At 36.7% G+C, this 16068-nt stretch overlaps 1 protein-coding gene across 9 annotated transcripts in view; it reads left to right on the forward strand.

The window, feature by feature from the left end:
- SULF1 (sulfatase 1) overlaps window positions 1-16068 on the forward strand; it is a 264797-nt gene that overhangs the window by 243470 nt on the left and 5259 nt on the right. For 6 of the 9 annotated variants that reach the window (XM_084509643.1, XM_084509642.1, XM_084509644.1 and 3 more), the window contains 7 exons: window positions 853-1099; window positions 2875-2971; window positions 3061-3155; window positions 3834-3899; window positions 4384-4556; window positions 7528-7670; window positions 7791-7914. In XM_084509643.1, the coding sequence (XP_084365769.1) occupies window positions 853-1099; window positions 2875-2971; window positions 3061-3155; window positions 3834-3899; window positions 4384-4556; window positions 7528-7670; window positions 7791-7914 (945 nt within the window). Of the gene's footprint in view, window positions 1-852; window positions 1100-2874; window positions 2972-3060; window positions 3156-3833; window positions 3900-4383; window positions 4557-7527; window positions 7671-7790; window positions 7915-8826; window positions 8861-12442; window positions 14412-14444; window positions 15584-16068 lie in introns of those variants that run through there. The other 3 variants (XM_084509649.1, XM_084509648.1, XM_084509646.1) reach the window with 3 other exon arrangements.

Below are 16068 nucleotides of genomic sequence, written 5' to 3' on the forward strand. Positions count from 1 at the left end.
ACAAAAATGTGTTCAGTATACATGCAACAAATGGAAAGTGATGCCCTACAACCATTATTTTTTTTTTACAAGCCGAATTATGTATATCCAGAGATCTTTGTGTTTGTGTCTAGACAGAATATACTTTGGTGTGGTACTTACTATGGGTTTTTATCAGTTTGATTTGGAACAAGGTAAAAAGTGAAGGTGTTCCAGGCTGAGCCCTAACACAATTATTCCTGAACGTGGCAATAAAAAATACTCAGAAGAGTTAATTGTCATGATTAATCTGACTCATATGCAGCTGTACTTGCAGAGTTCAAAAACTGTAATTAAAAGAGCTTTAAGCATGGCACTGGGCAACCAGCTCTAGGTGGCCCTCATTAAGCAGGAGGTTGGACCAGATGATCTCCAGAGATCTCTTCCAACTTCAGCCATTCTGTGGTTCTGTTACCCTGCAAGTTCACTCTGATCCTACAGTGCAGTATGTCTATGACTTGTACATATAGATATGGATGATGTATGTGTGTGTAGGAGTATCTGTACATAGATAATCCTGTGGTTTCTGTTTTGTTGTTGTTGTTTGTTTTTCTGAGTGTCTCATTCTAGATGACTATTTCTGAGATACATATTAAGTGTGGCATAAAGTCAGCCTAGCATGAAATGCAAAACTTGAAGCATTCAGAATTTCAAGCTACTAATGAAAGTGTGGTCCCTGAAGTATCAAAAAATAATTAAATAAGCTTCTGCAAAGCCACAGGAAAAATAAGCTGTTTTATTGAACAGTCTTCTTGCATTTTGGAATGTGCTGGTTGTTCATGGCATTACTTGTAGATATGTATATGCAACCATGAATGTTTCTTTCTTCTTCAGAATACAAACCACGATTTGTTCACACTCGCCAAACACGATCCTTGTCTGTGGAATTTGAAGGTGAAATATATGACATAAATCTGGAAGAGGAAGAACTGCAGGTGCTAAAGACCAAAAGTATCACCAAACGTCACAATGCTGAAAATGAGGAAGGTGCAGAGGAAACCAATGGTGCTCCTGGTGACACAATGGTTGCTGATGGCACTGATGCTATAGGTCAACCCAGTTCTGTCAGAGTCACACACAAGTACAGTTGCTTTTTCTGTTTTTGTTTGTTTGTTTGTTTGTTTTCCTTAAGATAAAGTCTTTTTCATTTTTTAATTGTGATCTCTCTCTTCATTATTTTAATAGAATATTAAAATTTAGTTCCTATATAAAAAAACTTAAACTATCATTGCAGATAATTTTAGATCTGCCTGAGTTGTGCTTGTTAGTAGGTGGAATCACGTAACTTTAATATGTGTGTTTAAGGAGGCATCCAGTTACAGTTTTATCTCTGAGGGGGAGTAGGCATCTCTAGAGGGGGATTCTTACTCTGTTTCAAAACATGTATCTTATGATGGATTAATCACCCCATGAAGCTGACTCCCTTGCTGTTCATTATAAAATCTGGGCTACCATCTTAGCACAGAGGCCTAAATTTTAGATCACTGTAATCCCATTCCAAGTGAAGACAGATGAGATCAGCTATACCATCTTTCTTAATACTTAGGTGTTTGTAGAAACTAACATTAGCTAAACTAAATTAGATATGTTTATCCCTAAAGAGACGTGCAATCATTTTTCCATCCTGAAACATACCTGGATTTAAATTTTTAACTCTACCCTACATCTGAATGAAAAGGCAAAAATTTCAAAGTATTTTTCATTTTAAAAAGCTAGTATGATCTGAAGTCAGGCAGACACAGGTGACAAAAACATTCTATTAATCTTCCTATCACATTTAAAATATCAATAGTATTTCTCTCTCTCCTTTCAGAAGCATCAAATATAACATACATGTTAATTTTGAACAAATAAAAATTATTCTTTCTTTATATTAATCATTTGCAAGCATGGCATTAATAAAGCCTTAAGTGGCTTTATAGAAAAATAATTCTTTCTCCATAGCGAGTTTTGACTTTTACTAAGTAATATTCTCAGAATTCCAGTTTGTGAGTGAGGAAAAAATCATAATAGGAGAAGATGGGAAGAGATAAGTATCTAAATCTTTCTGCTTTTCTTTTCAAAAAATTTAAAAAGTGTTCTGATGGAGCAGGGCCCAAAAAAAGTCTGTGTCTATAAAACGAATATTTCTATATTTATGGATGTTCTTTTTGTCAACATGGAGACTTTGAAACTCCAGTTTATAGTCTACTGGATTCTTAATCTTGTTCCACTTCCTTGGACTTTCAATTATTCTTTTTTTTTGGTAGCACTATTTTTTCAAACACTAATATGAATATTTTTATCACTACACTACTTTATTACATGAGTGTTCTCTTTTTGAGACTTATATGAACTTATATGAACTTTTTGCTCTAACTTTTAATCTTTATTGATGTTTATGAATTATATTGATCTTTACTCCATTGACTATGTGTTCTATTTTTAATTATTCTGCATACTCATAAGATGAGTTGCATTCATGTGGCATGAAAAACATATTTCTCAGCAGTTGGTGGTTGAATGAGCACATTTAGTTAACAAGAGGCTTTGAATTCTGAACAGATTTTTAGTTCAGTTGCAATCTCATTTCTGATCAGATTAAAAATCTCCAACATGACATTGTCGTTGCATTTTTGCTTAGCAGGCAGAGAGCATCTGTCATGGATATGGAACTTTTTTTTTAATTTTGGAGATAAAACAGATTGAAGCAATTATTATTATTGTCAGCATGAGAAGATGTTATAGTGTTTATTTATTTCTTAACAGATTATAACAAAGAAATTCTTAGGAATGTTGGAAGAAAGAGAATAAATGGATAGGCAATTGGAAAACCACTGACTTCCTGTTTCTTATTTGTTCAATTTATATCTACAGATGTTTTATTCTTCCAAATGACACTATTCACTGTGAGAGGGAGCTGTACCAATCTGCCAGAGCTTGGAAGGACCACAAGGCGTACATTGACAAGGAGGTAGGAGATGTTTTGAAACCTGAGTGATGCCTTTGCACTGCTACCTACCCATTCAAAGAATAATTCTGACTAGGCAATATTCTCTGCAGATCGAAGCTCTCCAAGACAAAATTAAGAATTTGAGGGAAGTTAGAGGACACCTAAAAAGAAGAAAACCAGATGAATGTGATTGTAGTAAACAGAGGTAAGATAGACAACATACAGAATTAGAAGCTATGCTGACTGATAAAGCTTAGATACTTCTCAAGTTTGGTTTGTTGATTTTGTTTGTTTGTTTGTTCGTTTGTTTGTTTTCTTGGATGGTAAACAAAGAACTTAAGCACTATGGATATTTAAAACCGTTTTAGAAACTCATAGGTTAGCCTATTCAGGTGTCATTTCCGTAGCAGGGAAGGAAAGAAGCTGATTCATAATAAGAGTGTCAATGTCTGTGCTGTCTCTCTCCTGAGTGGAACTTATTTCTCTACTGACTTGAGAAAAAATCAGTTAGCCTGTTTCTGGAAAGAGATTCAAGTGTGAGGATAAGTATCTTAATTCAAAATAGCTGAAAATGAAACTACCCCCCGTTCCAACTTTTAGTTAGATCTCTTTCAGGAGTAGACACCACTCTTTGAAGAAGCATGTACAAATTTTAAGATTAAATTTGTTTGTATTCTACTAACATATTGAACCCAGCTGTAGGTTTACCACAGCCTCGCACAAGAGCACTCACACATATATAACTTCTTTAAACAAAATGAAAATCATGAGTCATTTTGTGTAGTTCCTTAAGAAAATGTCAAAGATGGTATGTTTCTGTTTTGTTTTTATGTTAAAATTAATTGTTTCGTGACTTGATATTTCTTAATAATTTTCAATGTAGCTACTACAACAAAGAGAAAGGGGTAAAGGCCCAAGAGAAAATCAAGAGCCATCTTCATCCCTTCAAGTAAGTTTGCTGTCATCTTCTTACTCTCTCAGCTAGCTTTTTGGTGACTGGAGAAATATATATGATATTTTTGGAGAGTGAAAGGGGAGAGATGGGGAAAATAATAGGTCATATATGGCAAGCTCTCACAACAAATCTTCAGTATTTTTGGACATACATATGAAGGTTTATGAATAATATTAAAAAGCCCTATTGATAGAAATGGAAGAAATTAATCATTTCAGAAGATTATTGATAAGCAATCATTACAAAGATCCTGTTAAACCTAAATGCAAAAGCACATCACTTCTCATATTTGCTGAGGAAAGCACTTTGTTGTAACTGCTGGGATTGGAAGCTGAGCTGAAAAAGTCAGCATCCAAAAGGGCATATTCTCATCGGCTAATCTTTAAAAAAGCCATATAGACATAAATATTGCTAATGCTTTTGTTAACCAAATAGAAACTGTTCTTCGTCAGACATGCCCAACTTTTTCTCTGAACAGAGAAGCAGCACAGGAGGTAGATGGAAAACTGCAGCTGTTCAAAGAGAATCGCAGAAGGAAGAAGGAAAGGAAGGGGAAAAAGCGACAGAAGAAAGGAGATGAGTGCAGCCTTCCTGGACTGACGTGTTTTACCCATGACAATAATCACTGGCAAACAGCACCTTTCTGGAACTGTAAGTCTTACTTCCCTGTGCAGAGGTAAACTAGGTTGTCCTCTGCTGTGTAAGAGTTCCCACTTCGTTTAGTCAGTCAGGTCATTATTTTGAAAAATGTCACTGAGCAGTGCTGCTGCTTCTATTCTGAAGTCTTAAGGAAGAATGTCACTTGAGTATGCTTGTAATTTTTGTGTTGCATATTTATAAGGAATTATCACAAGATGCTCTATGTGAAATACAGAAGAAGCAAAAAGGAGAGCTGGCCTGTTAAAAAGTAAACATTCATAACCAGCCAGTGAGGTTCATGTCACCTTTTGGTGATCAAGATGACCAAATATATTTGCTAGGAGTTGTGAGTCTTCAGCCTTGCAAGAGGGAAAGAAAAAGGAAGGAAAACCCTTTCCCCATCTGTATCCGAGCAAATTTGTGTGTGCCTATATAATGAAGCTAATCTAACCAATATATAGATTAGCAGAATTAAGTAGCTGTGATACCATGAGATAGAATTAGTGTGATAGAATTAGACATTTCCTGTACCTCATACACATTTTGTCATTACTATGTCCTGAGGTGATAGCATTGATCTTGTCTTTTAGATTTAAGTTATTAATAAATACTAATGCTATCTTCAATCACTGTTATCTGTTGTATATAACTGTTTGAAAAATTCTGAGCTGAGGTTACAGGAAAAATGAGTTTTCTCTCACAAAATCAAACAGAACTCCTTACTTCATTTCCATTATGTTAAATCAAATTATTTACACATATTTAATGCAAACTACAAAACTGCTGGCTGGCTCTTTGGAAATTTAAATTTTTCAAGAAATACTCATCCAGTATTATTGACAGGGAAAGATACTCATCAAGCATAAACCTGATACTTTGTCCAGGCTGCAGATCTACTCTGGATCTCATAAAAGTGAGCAGAAGTAACAAATCCCTGAAATAGTAATTCTACATGTTCACCATACAAAATGAATTCTGCAAATACTATGATTAATTCTACTGAGGTTAGAGCTTAAATGTGCATAATATTGCTGAGAAGTTTAGTGGAACTTTGACCTTTTCACTACTGTTCAACATAAAAGTTTCTGCAAACCTATTTTTTCCTAAGAAAAATGCTCAATCAAATTTTTTTGAGGGGAGAGGGGCAAAATAGAATCATATCATCTGGTATTCAAGATGTGTATATCTGAATTAAAACCTTTTCCCTTTTCCTCCTTTGCTATGTTGTGGTTTTAGACAAGGGATTTATGACCAAAGATTTTGTCACAAACTCTTTCTTGTGACTTGACTGTTAAGTGCAGTAGCATTGTGTCACAAACCTCGGTACCTCAGTCTGCCTTAATTTTACCATTTTGATATCAAAGCCTATCATAAACAACTTATTGTGAAGAAAATACAAACACTATCCCTTATGAATTCTCCACATTATTCCCATTTTTGATATTCTAAAAAAATTTAAAGTCAGAACTGCAGAATGCTCACTTACTTTGTAAGAATAAAATCTTATATCTAGAAAATATATTAAGTTCCTTTAAACTTCAGGGTATATAGATAACAATCCTACTGGGACATGCTTCAACATTTCTAGGCATTCAGCATTAACAAAACAACATTTTTCTCAGCTTTGGTGGCGAAGGAGGAAAAGTGATTGAAAACTTTATTTTCAAAAACTTGAAGATCAAATGGTGATTAAGGTACAATAATATGACTCTGAACAGAAAATTTGCTAAGAGCAAATACTCATTTCAAGAAAGATGTTGTCTCTTACTGATAATCTGTTCTGACTGCACTAGAACTTTTGCTAGTAAGATTTTTATGTCTTAAAAATTTCCTACAGCAGTAATATGCATGATTTTTGTTTTAAAGGCAACAATTAGATTGATGTATTGCTTTTTAATTGTGGAGTAGCAAACAGTTAAGAAAAGTGTTCTCATATTTCTGTGCATTCTGGCAATGCTCCAGAGTCATGGGGTAAAAAAAAATGTCTCTTTGATGCAGTTCGTAACTGAAAGAAGAGCCAAGGTATTGATTCCAATAGCATGGATGAAAAGGGCCAATACCGTTACTAGTTTTATAAAGTCTGTTAAACACAGTAACACTATTACAGAAAGCTACAGAACTAATTAAATAAAAATCTAAGGCACTATTAATATTTTATTATTGGAATTAAAAAGATATTCTTAGATATTCTTCTAAAACAAAGTGTTGTTATCAATTTGTTTAAAACTCAAAAGGTTCTGAGCCTTTCTGAGCCTTTTCCACAGGCAGAATGAGATTATAAACAGCCTTAAAAGTATTATGTTTTGGGGAAGAAGTTTAGACAACTCATTAAACGTATTGTACTAAAACTAAATCATCTAATATTTGTGTTGACACTACCTATTGTCTCCTACTATTCTGTTGGTTAAACTACAGTTTATTGAAAAGAAATGAAAGGAGGCTCACCTACTATCATATTTGAAAATCTTGATATTGCACAAAATATGCAATATATAAAGACCAATTAAAGCATGTTTCAGTCCATATGTGATTTTACCCTAAAGTACATGTCTGTGTTTGGTTAGCTGAATAGCTGTTCATACTTCACCACGTTTGAGATCTTCATTTTCTCTAATGATGGCTTAGAGACATTAAATTCACGTGTGACACCTGGCTCTTGGTGTCTTCAGTCTGGAGTGCAATCCTGCTCCACGTTTCCCCAGGTTGAAAAGTAAAATAAACCATATATAAATGAGAACAGAGTATTTCCTATTAACTATAGTAAATGCTTTATTCTGTTTTATTTAAGTATATATTTGAGAAATTTGCATGTTAACAAAGTTTGTTTGTCCTGTTTTAGATGAGACTCTAATGTTATTTGAATATAAGATTTTTTTTAATTGATTTAGAATTTAAGTAAATAATCTATACATTTTGCTAGTACAAGAAACAACCATATTATTTTTCAGCTAAGCTAATAACTTTTTTTTTCTTTTACTTACAGTGGGCTCTTTCTGTGCTTGCACAAGCTCAAATAACAACACTTACTGGTGTTTGCGGACAGTTAATGACACCCACAATTTTCTCTTCTGTGAGTTTGCAACTGGCTTCTTGGAATATTTTGATATGAACACCGATCCCTATCAGGTAAACTCCTTTCCCTGTTACAAAATATTGTGCACTAAATTCCTCTGTTGGTTGTTTATCATTATTTTTTTTATTATTTCCGATAATAAGTATTTTCTCCCCCATTTCTCTTTTTCTCAGCTGACAAATACTGTTCATACAGTGGAAAGAGGCATTTTGAATCAATTACATGTACAGCTAATGGAACTGCGAAGTTGTCAAGGTTACAAGCAGTGCAATCCAAGGCCTAAGGGACTTGAAACAGGTACAAGCAAAGTAGAAGAGAGTGTCTATTTCTATTGTATTACATTATTGTCATCTCCTCAATTGTATCCATGAAGTCTCAGTCTTTTAATTGTTGCTCTGAGTAAATTGGAATGATCTAAATACATCATCCTGCATAACTGCATGACCAGAAAGCTTCTTTGCAAGTTTGCGCAGGTTATTATAGACAGACATTGATGACAAACAACAACATTTGACAGAAATTCTGCAGAAAGTTTATCATGTTATTTGCATGAAGCAATAACAAGCATACACAGATCCTCTTCCTCATAGCCATAACCCTTTTCTCCATTGCAGGATTTATTTGGTTAGGTTCTGCCTCCCAGTAGCAGATGAGATATTAAATCCTGTATTTATTCTGATTGCTCTCTGCCTGTATGACCAACCTTGGGCTCTACACCAAACTGGGACTTAACATTGCAAATTTCTAATCATATGTAGCCCTCTCTGTTTATAAGGAAAGCAGTATTTCTTTAGAAGATTCTCTGAATACAAAAATAGGTGGCATTTATACTTCATAAGTCTGGAATTCTTTGCACTTAAATTTGGTTGATTGAAATTGTGTTTGTTTGTTTGTTTGCTTGTTTGTTTTTTTACAGGAATATTCCCTTATATGTATTTTATATTGTTGCATCTTTGTATCTCTTTCTTCAGCTACAAACATTTCTCTTTATTAATCATTTGGGGGTTTTATTGTTTTTGAAAAACTATGGTTTTTCAGTTCTTTTATATAAAACTTCCAGGAAATCTTTATTGGACTGCAACTCTGTCTTTATTTAACACAGTACATTTCTTTTTAGGAATTAGATGCTGTGCATGGAAAGCTACATTGTGAATGGTTTTACAAGTTCTAAACACTAACAAAAGTTACTCTTGTATTTTCCTATATCAGGAAATAAAGATGGAGGAAGCTATGATCCACACAGGTATCCACACTTTTTTATTCTCCTCAGCAGCTTCTTTCCAAATAATTGCATGATTCCAGTCCATTTCAACTAATGTCTGTATCCTGCCATGTTGCACACAACCATAGCTTTTGATGCATGCCTTTTCTAACTACTTTACAGTGAACTTGGCCTTTGTTTTTTAGACCTACCATTCTGCATTTAACTTAGCTTATTGTCACAGCAAGACTTCATACAACTCATGTTCCATGCCTGTATTTAGTAGATGTTTACACAGGGAAAATAGAATAATGTCTTTTGGTTGTTTTCCTGTTGCTACATTTTTGGTTGGTTTGTTGTTTTTGTTGTGGGGTTTTTTGTTTGTTTGTTTCTTCCTGTTTTTATTTAGGAAGTCTGCTTTTTAAATTAATAATAGATGTGCTTAAAAGGCTTTCTGAGATGTATGTACCCAAAGAGCCTAGTCAAATCTACAGAAGTAAAGTAAAATCTTCTCACTGGCTTTAGAAATTGTTGGCAGATGCTGCTTTAAGCAAAAACAGTGCTCAGTTTGAGCAGCATGTGCACAGAAGCCAGAATTTCACTGGAAGTAAGGCAGAAAGATAAGGCTCCTTTGGGCAGGGTGCTTTCAGACCAAACCTGACATGTGAAACTAAATCTTTTTAAAAGGTTGCAGTATTTGAACTGAGGAAGGGCAATGGGTGAGATATTTTGTCCCAAATTCTCAAACCCAAGGTATGCAAGAAATACTGCTGTTTACAACTACATTTACCATATGTACCTGTTTATTCCAGCTACTCTTTCTGGTGGAGGAACCAGGGAAACATAAAACAAAAGCCTGATGAGGCTGAAAAATCCCCATTCCTCACAGTACAGCACTTGCTGTTCAGTAAGCAGTACTTGTACTAAGGGGAAAAACAGTTTAGAAGACATCCATCAGATGTCATATTTAGACTTGATACCTTCTCACTGTATATCAGTTTTATACATTTTCATCTCCATGTGCTTTGGTGGAGTAGCTCCTGATAACACTGCTTGCCTGAGATGTAAATTGGGCCTGAGGAGTACACAAGTCTACAGAAAACTTTTTTTTTTTCACAGAGTCTTTCGGGAAGAATCCTGTTATTAGCTCCCAGCAGCCAGGGAACAATTAAGAGAATGGATTTCAGTGTTTTGTAGTTCTCCAATTTAAGCAGCTATTTTTTCCCATGCAGCTAATTTCATATTTTCTCATTTGTATATTTTTGGGATGTGGGAAAATGATGTTTTTATTTGGTTATACCTCAGTTGTTTGCATTGCTTATAACAGCCTAGTGGGAACTAGTTACTACAATGATAATCCCTGTAATTATGCTTTGAAGTCTTTCATTAGAAGATGTCCTTACAAATATTCCTAATTTTAACTACAGAGCTAACAGAAATGGCATCTTTAAATTGTAGGATTTAATGAAATAGTAGAACACCCAGAAATAATCTTTAAGTTATATCTTGTTGCACAGTGTAGTAATGAAAATATTTTAATTTCTGATACTAAGTCAATAGCTGTAATGCTACTGGTATAAATGGCATGTATAGGATAACACAAATGACATTGCTCAGTGCTGCTCCATTCCAAACACCCAGCTTCTCAGTGTACTCAGGTGCCTGGGTTCAGCATATGGTTCAACCCGTTTCCTGATGGAATTTTTTTTCTAAACTTTTTTTTTTTTTAATTAAAAAAAAATAAAATCCTTAGGAACCATTAAAAGAATATGTTAGAGGACCCTTTTTATGTTAGAATCATAGAATCATAGAATATCCTGAGTTGGAAGGGACCCATAAGGATCATCAAGTCCAACTCCTGGCACCGCAGAGGTCTACCCAAAAGCTTAGACCATGTGACTAAGTGCACAGTCCAATCGCTTTTTAAATTTGGACATGCTTGGTGCAGTGACTGCTTCACTGGGAAGCCTGTTCCAGTGTGCAACCACCCTCTCTGTGAAGAACCTCTTCCTGATGTCCAGTCTAAACTTCCCCTGCCACAGCTTAACACCTTTCCCACAGGTCCTATCACTGGTGTTTACAGAGAATAGGTCACCTGCCTCTCCACTCCCCCTTGTGAGGAAGTTGTAGACCATGATGAGGTCCCCCCTCAGCCTCCTCTTCTCCAGGCTGAACAGGCCCAGTGACCTCAGCTGCTCCTCATACGTCTTCCCCTCTATGCCCTTCACGATCTTTGTTGCCCTCCTCTGGATACTCTCCAACAGTTCAATGTCCTTTTTATACTGTGGTGCCCAGAACTGCACACAGTACTCTAGATGAGGCTGCATCAGTGCGGAGTAGAGTGGCACAATCACCTCCCTCGACCAACTAGCAATGCCGTGCTTGATGCACCCCAGGATATGGTTGGCCCTCCTGGCTGCCAGGGCACATTGCTGGCTCATATTCAGCTTGCTGTCAACCACAACCCCTAGATCCCTCTCTGCGGGGCTGCTCTCCAGCATCTTGTCACCCCATCTGTATGTAAAGTCAGGGTTGCCCCGTCCCAGGTGCAGGACCCGGCACTTGCTTTTGTTAAACTTCATACAGTTGGTGATCGCCCAGCTTTCCAATCTGTCCAGGCATCTCTGCAAGGCCTTTCCACCCTCATCCGAGTCCACAACTCCTCCAAGTTTGGTATTGTCGGCAAATTTGCTCAGAACTCCTTCTAGTCCTACATCCAAATCATTTATAAATACATTGAAGAGGACTGACCCTAAAATGAAGCCTTGAGGGACCCTACTAGTGACCATCTGCCAGCCTGATGTGTCCCCATTTACCACAACCCTTTGAGCCCTACCCGTCAGCCAATTGCTCACCCATCGTATGATGTTTTTGTTACGTTGTATGCTGGACATTTTGTCCAGTAGGATCCTATGGGAAACCGTGTCAAAAGCCTTGCTGAAGTCCAAAAAGATTACATCAGCTGGTTTCCCTTGAAAACCAGATCACCTTGGCGGGTGATCTTACCATAAAAGGAATTCAGATTTGTTAGGCAGGACCTACCCCTCATGAACCCATGTTAGCTGGGACCAATGACCACATTGTCCCCCAGGCACACTACAATAACTTCAAGAATCATATTCTCCATGATTTTTCCAGGCACTGATGTGAGACTGACAGACCTGTAATTGCTAGGGTTTTCTTTCTTACCCTTCTTGAAAATTGGCACAACATTTGCCAGCTTCCAGTCTACTGGGACCACTCCAGATTCCCAAGATCATTGAAAATTAGTTGAGAGAGGTCCCTCAATGACATCAGCCAGCTCTTTAAGCACCCTGCAATGAATCCCATCCAGATCCACAGACTTGTATGGATCCAGGCAGAGCAGCAAATCCCACACACGTTCGGGGGAGGTTGGGAGTTTATCATGCCCACCATCATGGTCCTCCAGCTCAGGGCACCCTGGGTCCTGAAGCCCATCATCAGTGTTGAAGACAGAGGCGAAGAAGGCATTAAATGTCTCTGCTTTGCCTATGTCATTGTCTGTGAGGAGACCTTCCCCTTCAAGTAGCAGACCTATGTTTTCTTTGGTCCTCCTTTTTCTGTTCACATACCTAACCAAAATTTTTGTATTGTCTCCCACAGACCTGGCCAGCTTCAACTCTAATTGGGCTTTGGCCACATGAATTTTCTCCTTACAAACATGAACAGCATCCTTGTTGCCTGACCCTCCTTCCAGCAGCCATACACTTTTTTTTTTCACCTAAGCTCCAGTAGAAGATCCCTGGTTAGCCAGGCTGGCCTTCTGTCCCATCTGCCTGACTTCTGATAAATTGGAATTGCCTGATCTTGTGCTTTTAGGAGGCAGTGCTTAAAGATTGACCAGCACTGATGGACGCCAATGCCTTCAAAACCTGCAGATAAACCAGTGAAATAAGAAAGGAATAACCCTGTGCTGCCAAGTCATTTGAATCCCTTCCTGCATAATTTCTCAATTCAGATCTGCTTCCACTTCAAAATGTCCTAAGTTAGTACATCACTGCAGGTGTTACAAGTACAATATTGGGACAATGGGCCTGAATGAGAACAGCCAGTGTAGTGCTGTTTGCTTAATACATAGGGATAAACTTTAGCAAGGAAGAATTTGTGTTACCTGTGTCCTTTGACATACGGACCACGAATCCATAGATAACAGGATGTGTAAATCAGTCTCCTCTCTCCTGTTTGTCCATGGTCTTTCAAAGCCACTAAGGAAGTGACTACCTACTTACCTTGAGTGGAGATACATCCACATGTTGTGTTAGTTTGGGGATAACACAGCCACAGATAGCATCATGGGACTCTGAGGCACAATAGTATTGGACAATGAAGTTTAGATAATGTGTGACTTTAAAAAAAAAAAAAAAATGAAGATGCTTTATTATGAACAGTTAGTAACATTTTTTGTCTCTTTTGGGTCTGTGATATAGCTGAGAGATTCCCTAATATCCATAGAGGGAAACCACTGATGTGCTGTTACTCAAATGCAACTCATCTGCATTTTCCTGCTTCATGCCTCTTTGTAATGAGATTTCTTACAGGAGAAAACCTTTTCTTTCCTCTCCCTTTCCCCCTGTATACTTTCATTTCAGTGGGAAACTTCATGCTTACTACTAAGTTGTGGAATTAAACTGTGAGTTGGCTTGCTCTGTCAACCAACATAGACTCAGCTCTATGACCTTAAGACAGCTTTCCTATTTGTTTAACATGTATGAATACGTTACCTTTGTTCCATGCGTTTAAACAAGTTGGTTTTTTTTCTGCTTAACATGAAGGTCATGGAACAATTTCCAGTGCCTTCCCAGCTGTGAAAATCCTCACTCATCAGCAGAGAAACTGAGACTGCAGAAGCAGTCCAACAGTTAGAGGGGAAAAAATAGTTTCAGTATGATGGACCATTTAGCTCTGGCTCAGCCTTTGAGCTATGTTATAGAAATACAACAAGCTCTTTGCTGATCTGAATTCTCTGCCACACAGCCCTGTTGCCCCACTACTGGGGTTTGATGAGGAACTCTGCTCCTCCACCCTTGGACAGACAGCAGAGGCTCTTCTGGGCCCTAAGACACCATCCTGACCTCTGCTTTGCCCCACACTGCCCTGGTCCATCCCCAAAATTGTTACTGATAAATGGCAGCACTCCTGTTTCAGTTTCTGCCATACACCAAAGCACTTTGGCCATTGACTCTCTCTATGGAAGTTTATTGTCCTATGCAGGTTCTGATTTGGCATATAAAAAACAATTTACAAAGCTGTCAATACAAATAATAACAAAGCAAAAATTAAATAATTTATCATTTGTAGTGTAGTTAATCTCTTTGAGGGTTGATGACTTTTCTGATTTTTTGATGAATTTGAAGTTCCTTTTGATTAATTTTTATTAATTTTGATTAATTTTGAAATTCCCCAAAACTATATCCCTTCCTGTGATGTTTCCTAGGGCCCTTTATACCTCTAAGCACCAGAACAGTAAGATTTATTTCTTGAAATCTCTGCAGTACTTCATTATTATTATTATTTGTTTGTTTCAGGAAACAAATTATTTATCATTTAACTTCTTAAGATGTTGTTCATGGCCATGCTGTGATTTCATTTCTCTTGTCTACTTCAGGAAAAGATGAAAGCAAGACACCCTGTCATAACTGCTCTACCAAATCCAAAAAACTTGTGTTGCTTCCAAGCCACTTTATGCTGGGAAACAGAACCATAATTCTGTGGGAAAAACTTTAAAAAAACTAAAATATATACATTTTACATTGTAAAATATTTGCAGCTGTCATGTTAGATGAAGAAATGTCAATTAAGAGCAAAGATTCAGTTTACAAGAAAGGAAAGTGATTTCACTTTGGTGGGAGCAGAATGAGGCTTCTATCAGAATGAGGCTCTTCATAAGAAAAACTCAAATTTCTTTTTTCCAACTATGACAGTATTTTCCTGAGTTTCCATATGATGGACTAAATATTGGAGAAATTCTTTCTACTAAGAAATGATGGAATAGTAAAGAAGGAAAGACTATAAGATAAAATAGATACACATTGTATCTGCTGTTTTACTTGAATGAGAAAAGGCAAGTTAAAATGCAAATAATTAATAGAGATGTCAAGAATTCACTGTAGGAATGAAGAGTCTAATATCGATAAGTGTTTGTACTCAGTTTGCACTGTTGGACTATAGCCACTTGAACTTCCAAGGTAATTAGTACTACCTTACCAGCCTGTACATTTTTCAGAAGAATGTCATCGCAGTGAATTAATTACTAAATATTGCTTACAAGACTTTTTTGTAAGGACAGATCTGACACTTCCCCTGAATGGCTTTTGCATTACCTGATTAGTTTTTCCTTGTAGGCCACTTTGTGAGTAAAATCTTTGGATGAAAGACAGTCTGTGCAGTGAATTTAATGAAATAGTGGTGTTAGGTGTTACTTATCAGTGTAAAATGAGCTTCACAGTACATCTGATAATCTGGGTCACTATAGTCACTGCAGTGACTTTTAAAAATCTTTTGGAAATGGATATCCTTCATAACTTTTTTTTTTTTTTTTCCAGCTATGATGAGTGTAAGAGGTACTATCATTGCTACTTATAGACTCAAGTCTGTGCTTTTTATTCAGACATATTGTCTGACAAATCTGTTGGATACTTTCTTTGAAGGCTTTTCATTTTTATGGGGGAAAAAAAAAAAAAAACATTTAGAAGATACTCTATGTATATTTTAATAACATCTTACGTAATAGTACAGTCCTATAATTCACACCAAGTTGTTACAGTTTTTATTTCTTGTACATGCTCCATGTAAATTAAAATGAATATTTACAGAGTAAATATAAAAGCTACCTTTGGCTATCTTGTATTAAATAAAATGTGGCTAGTTGTTTTGCAGACCTTATGTCTCAAGCTATTTCTACACCAAATTCCTATGGGCTTGGTCAGCAATGGCTTTCTGGTTCTGGTCAGCAATGGCTTTCAGATTCAGGCCCAGTTATTATGCTTTTTATTCATCACATCCTTTGGCGGAGTGTTTAGAAAAGGCAAATGGATTATTTGTGTACTGAAGCAAGTTTTTTGCCTTGAAATATCAGAGGGAAGATTTGCCTTTAAATGCCATCACAAAGTCCCATTAGGCCAGATTCTGCTCAATTTTACCAGCCCAAGGATGCAGCAGAAGACATGGGTTTTACCAGTGTGTGTTTAGCAGGAGCTGTGAACACACCTGAGGCCACAATCATTAACGAG

The sequence above is a fragment of the Aythya ferina genome, assembly GCF_964211825.1.
Source record: "Aythya ferina genome assembly, chromosome: 2".
NCBI classification, from domain to species: Eukaryota; Metazoa; Chordata; class Aves; order Anseriformes; family Anatidae; genus Aythya; species Aythya ferina.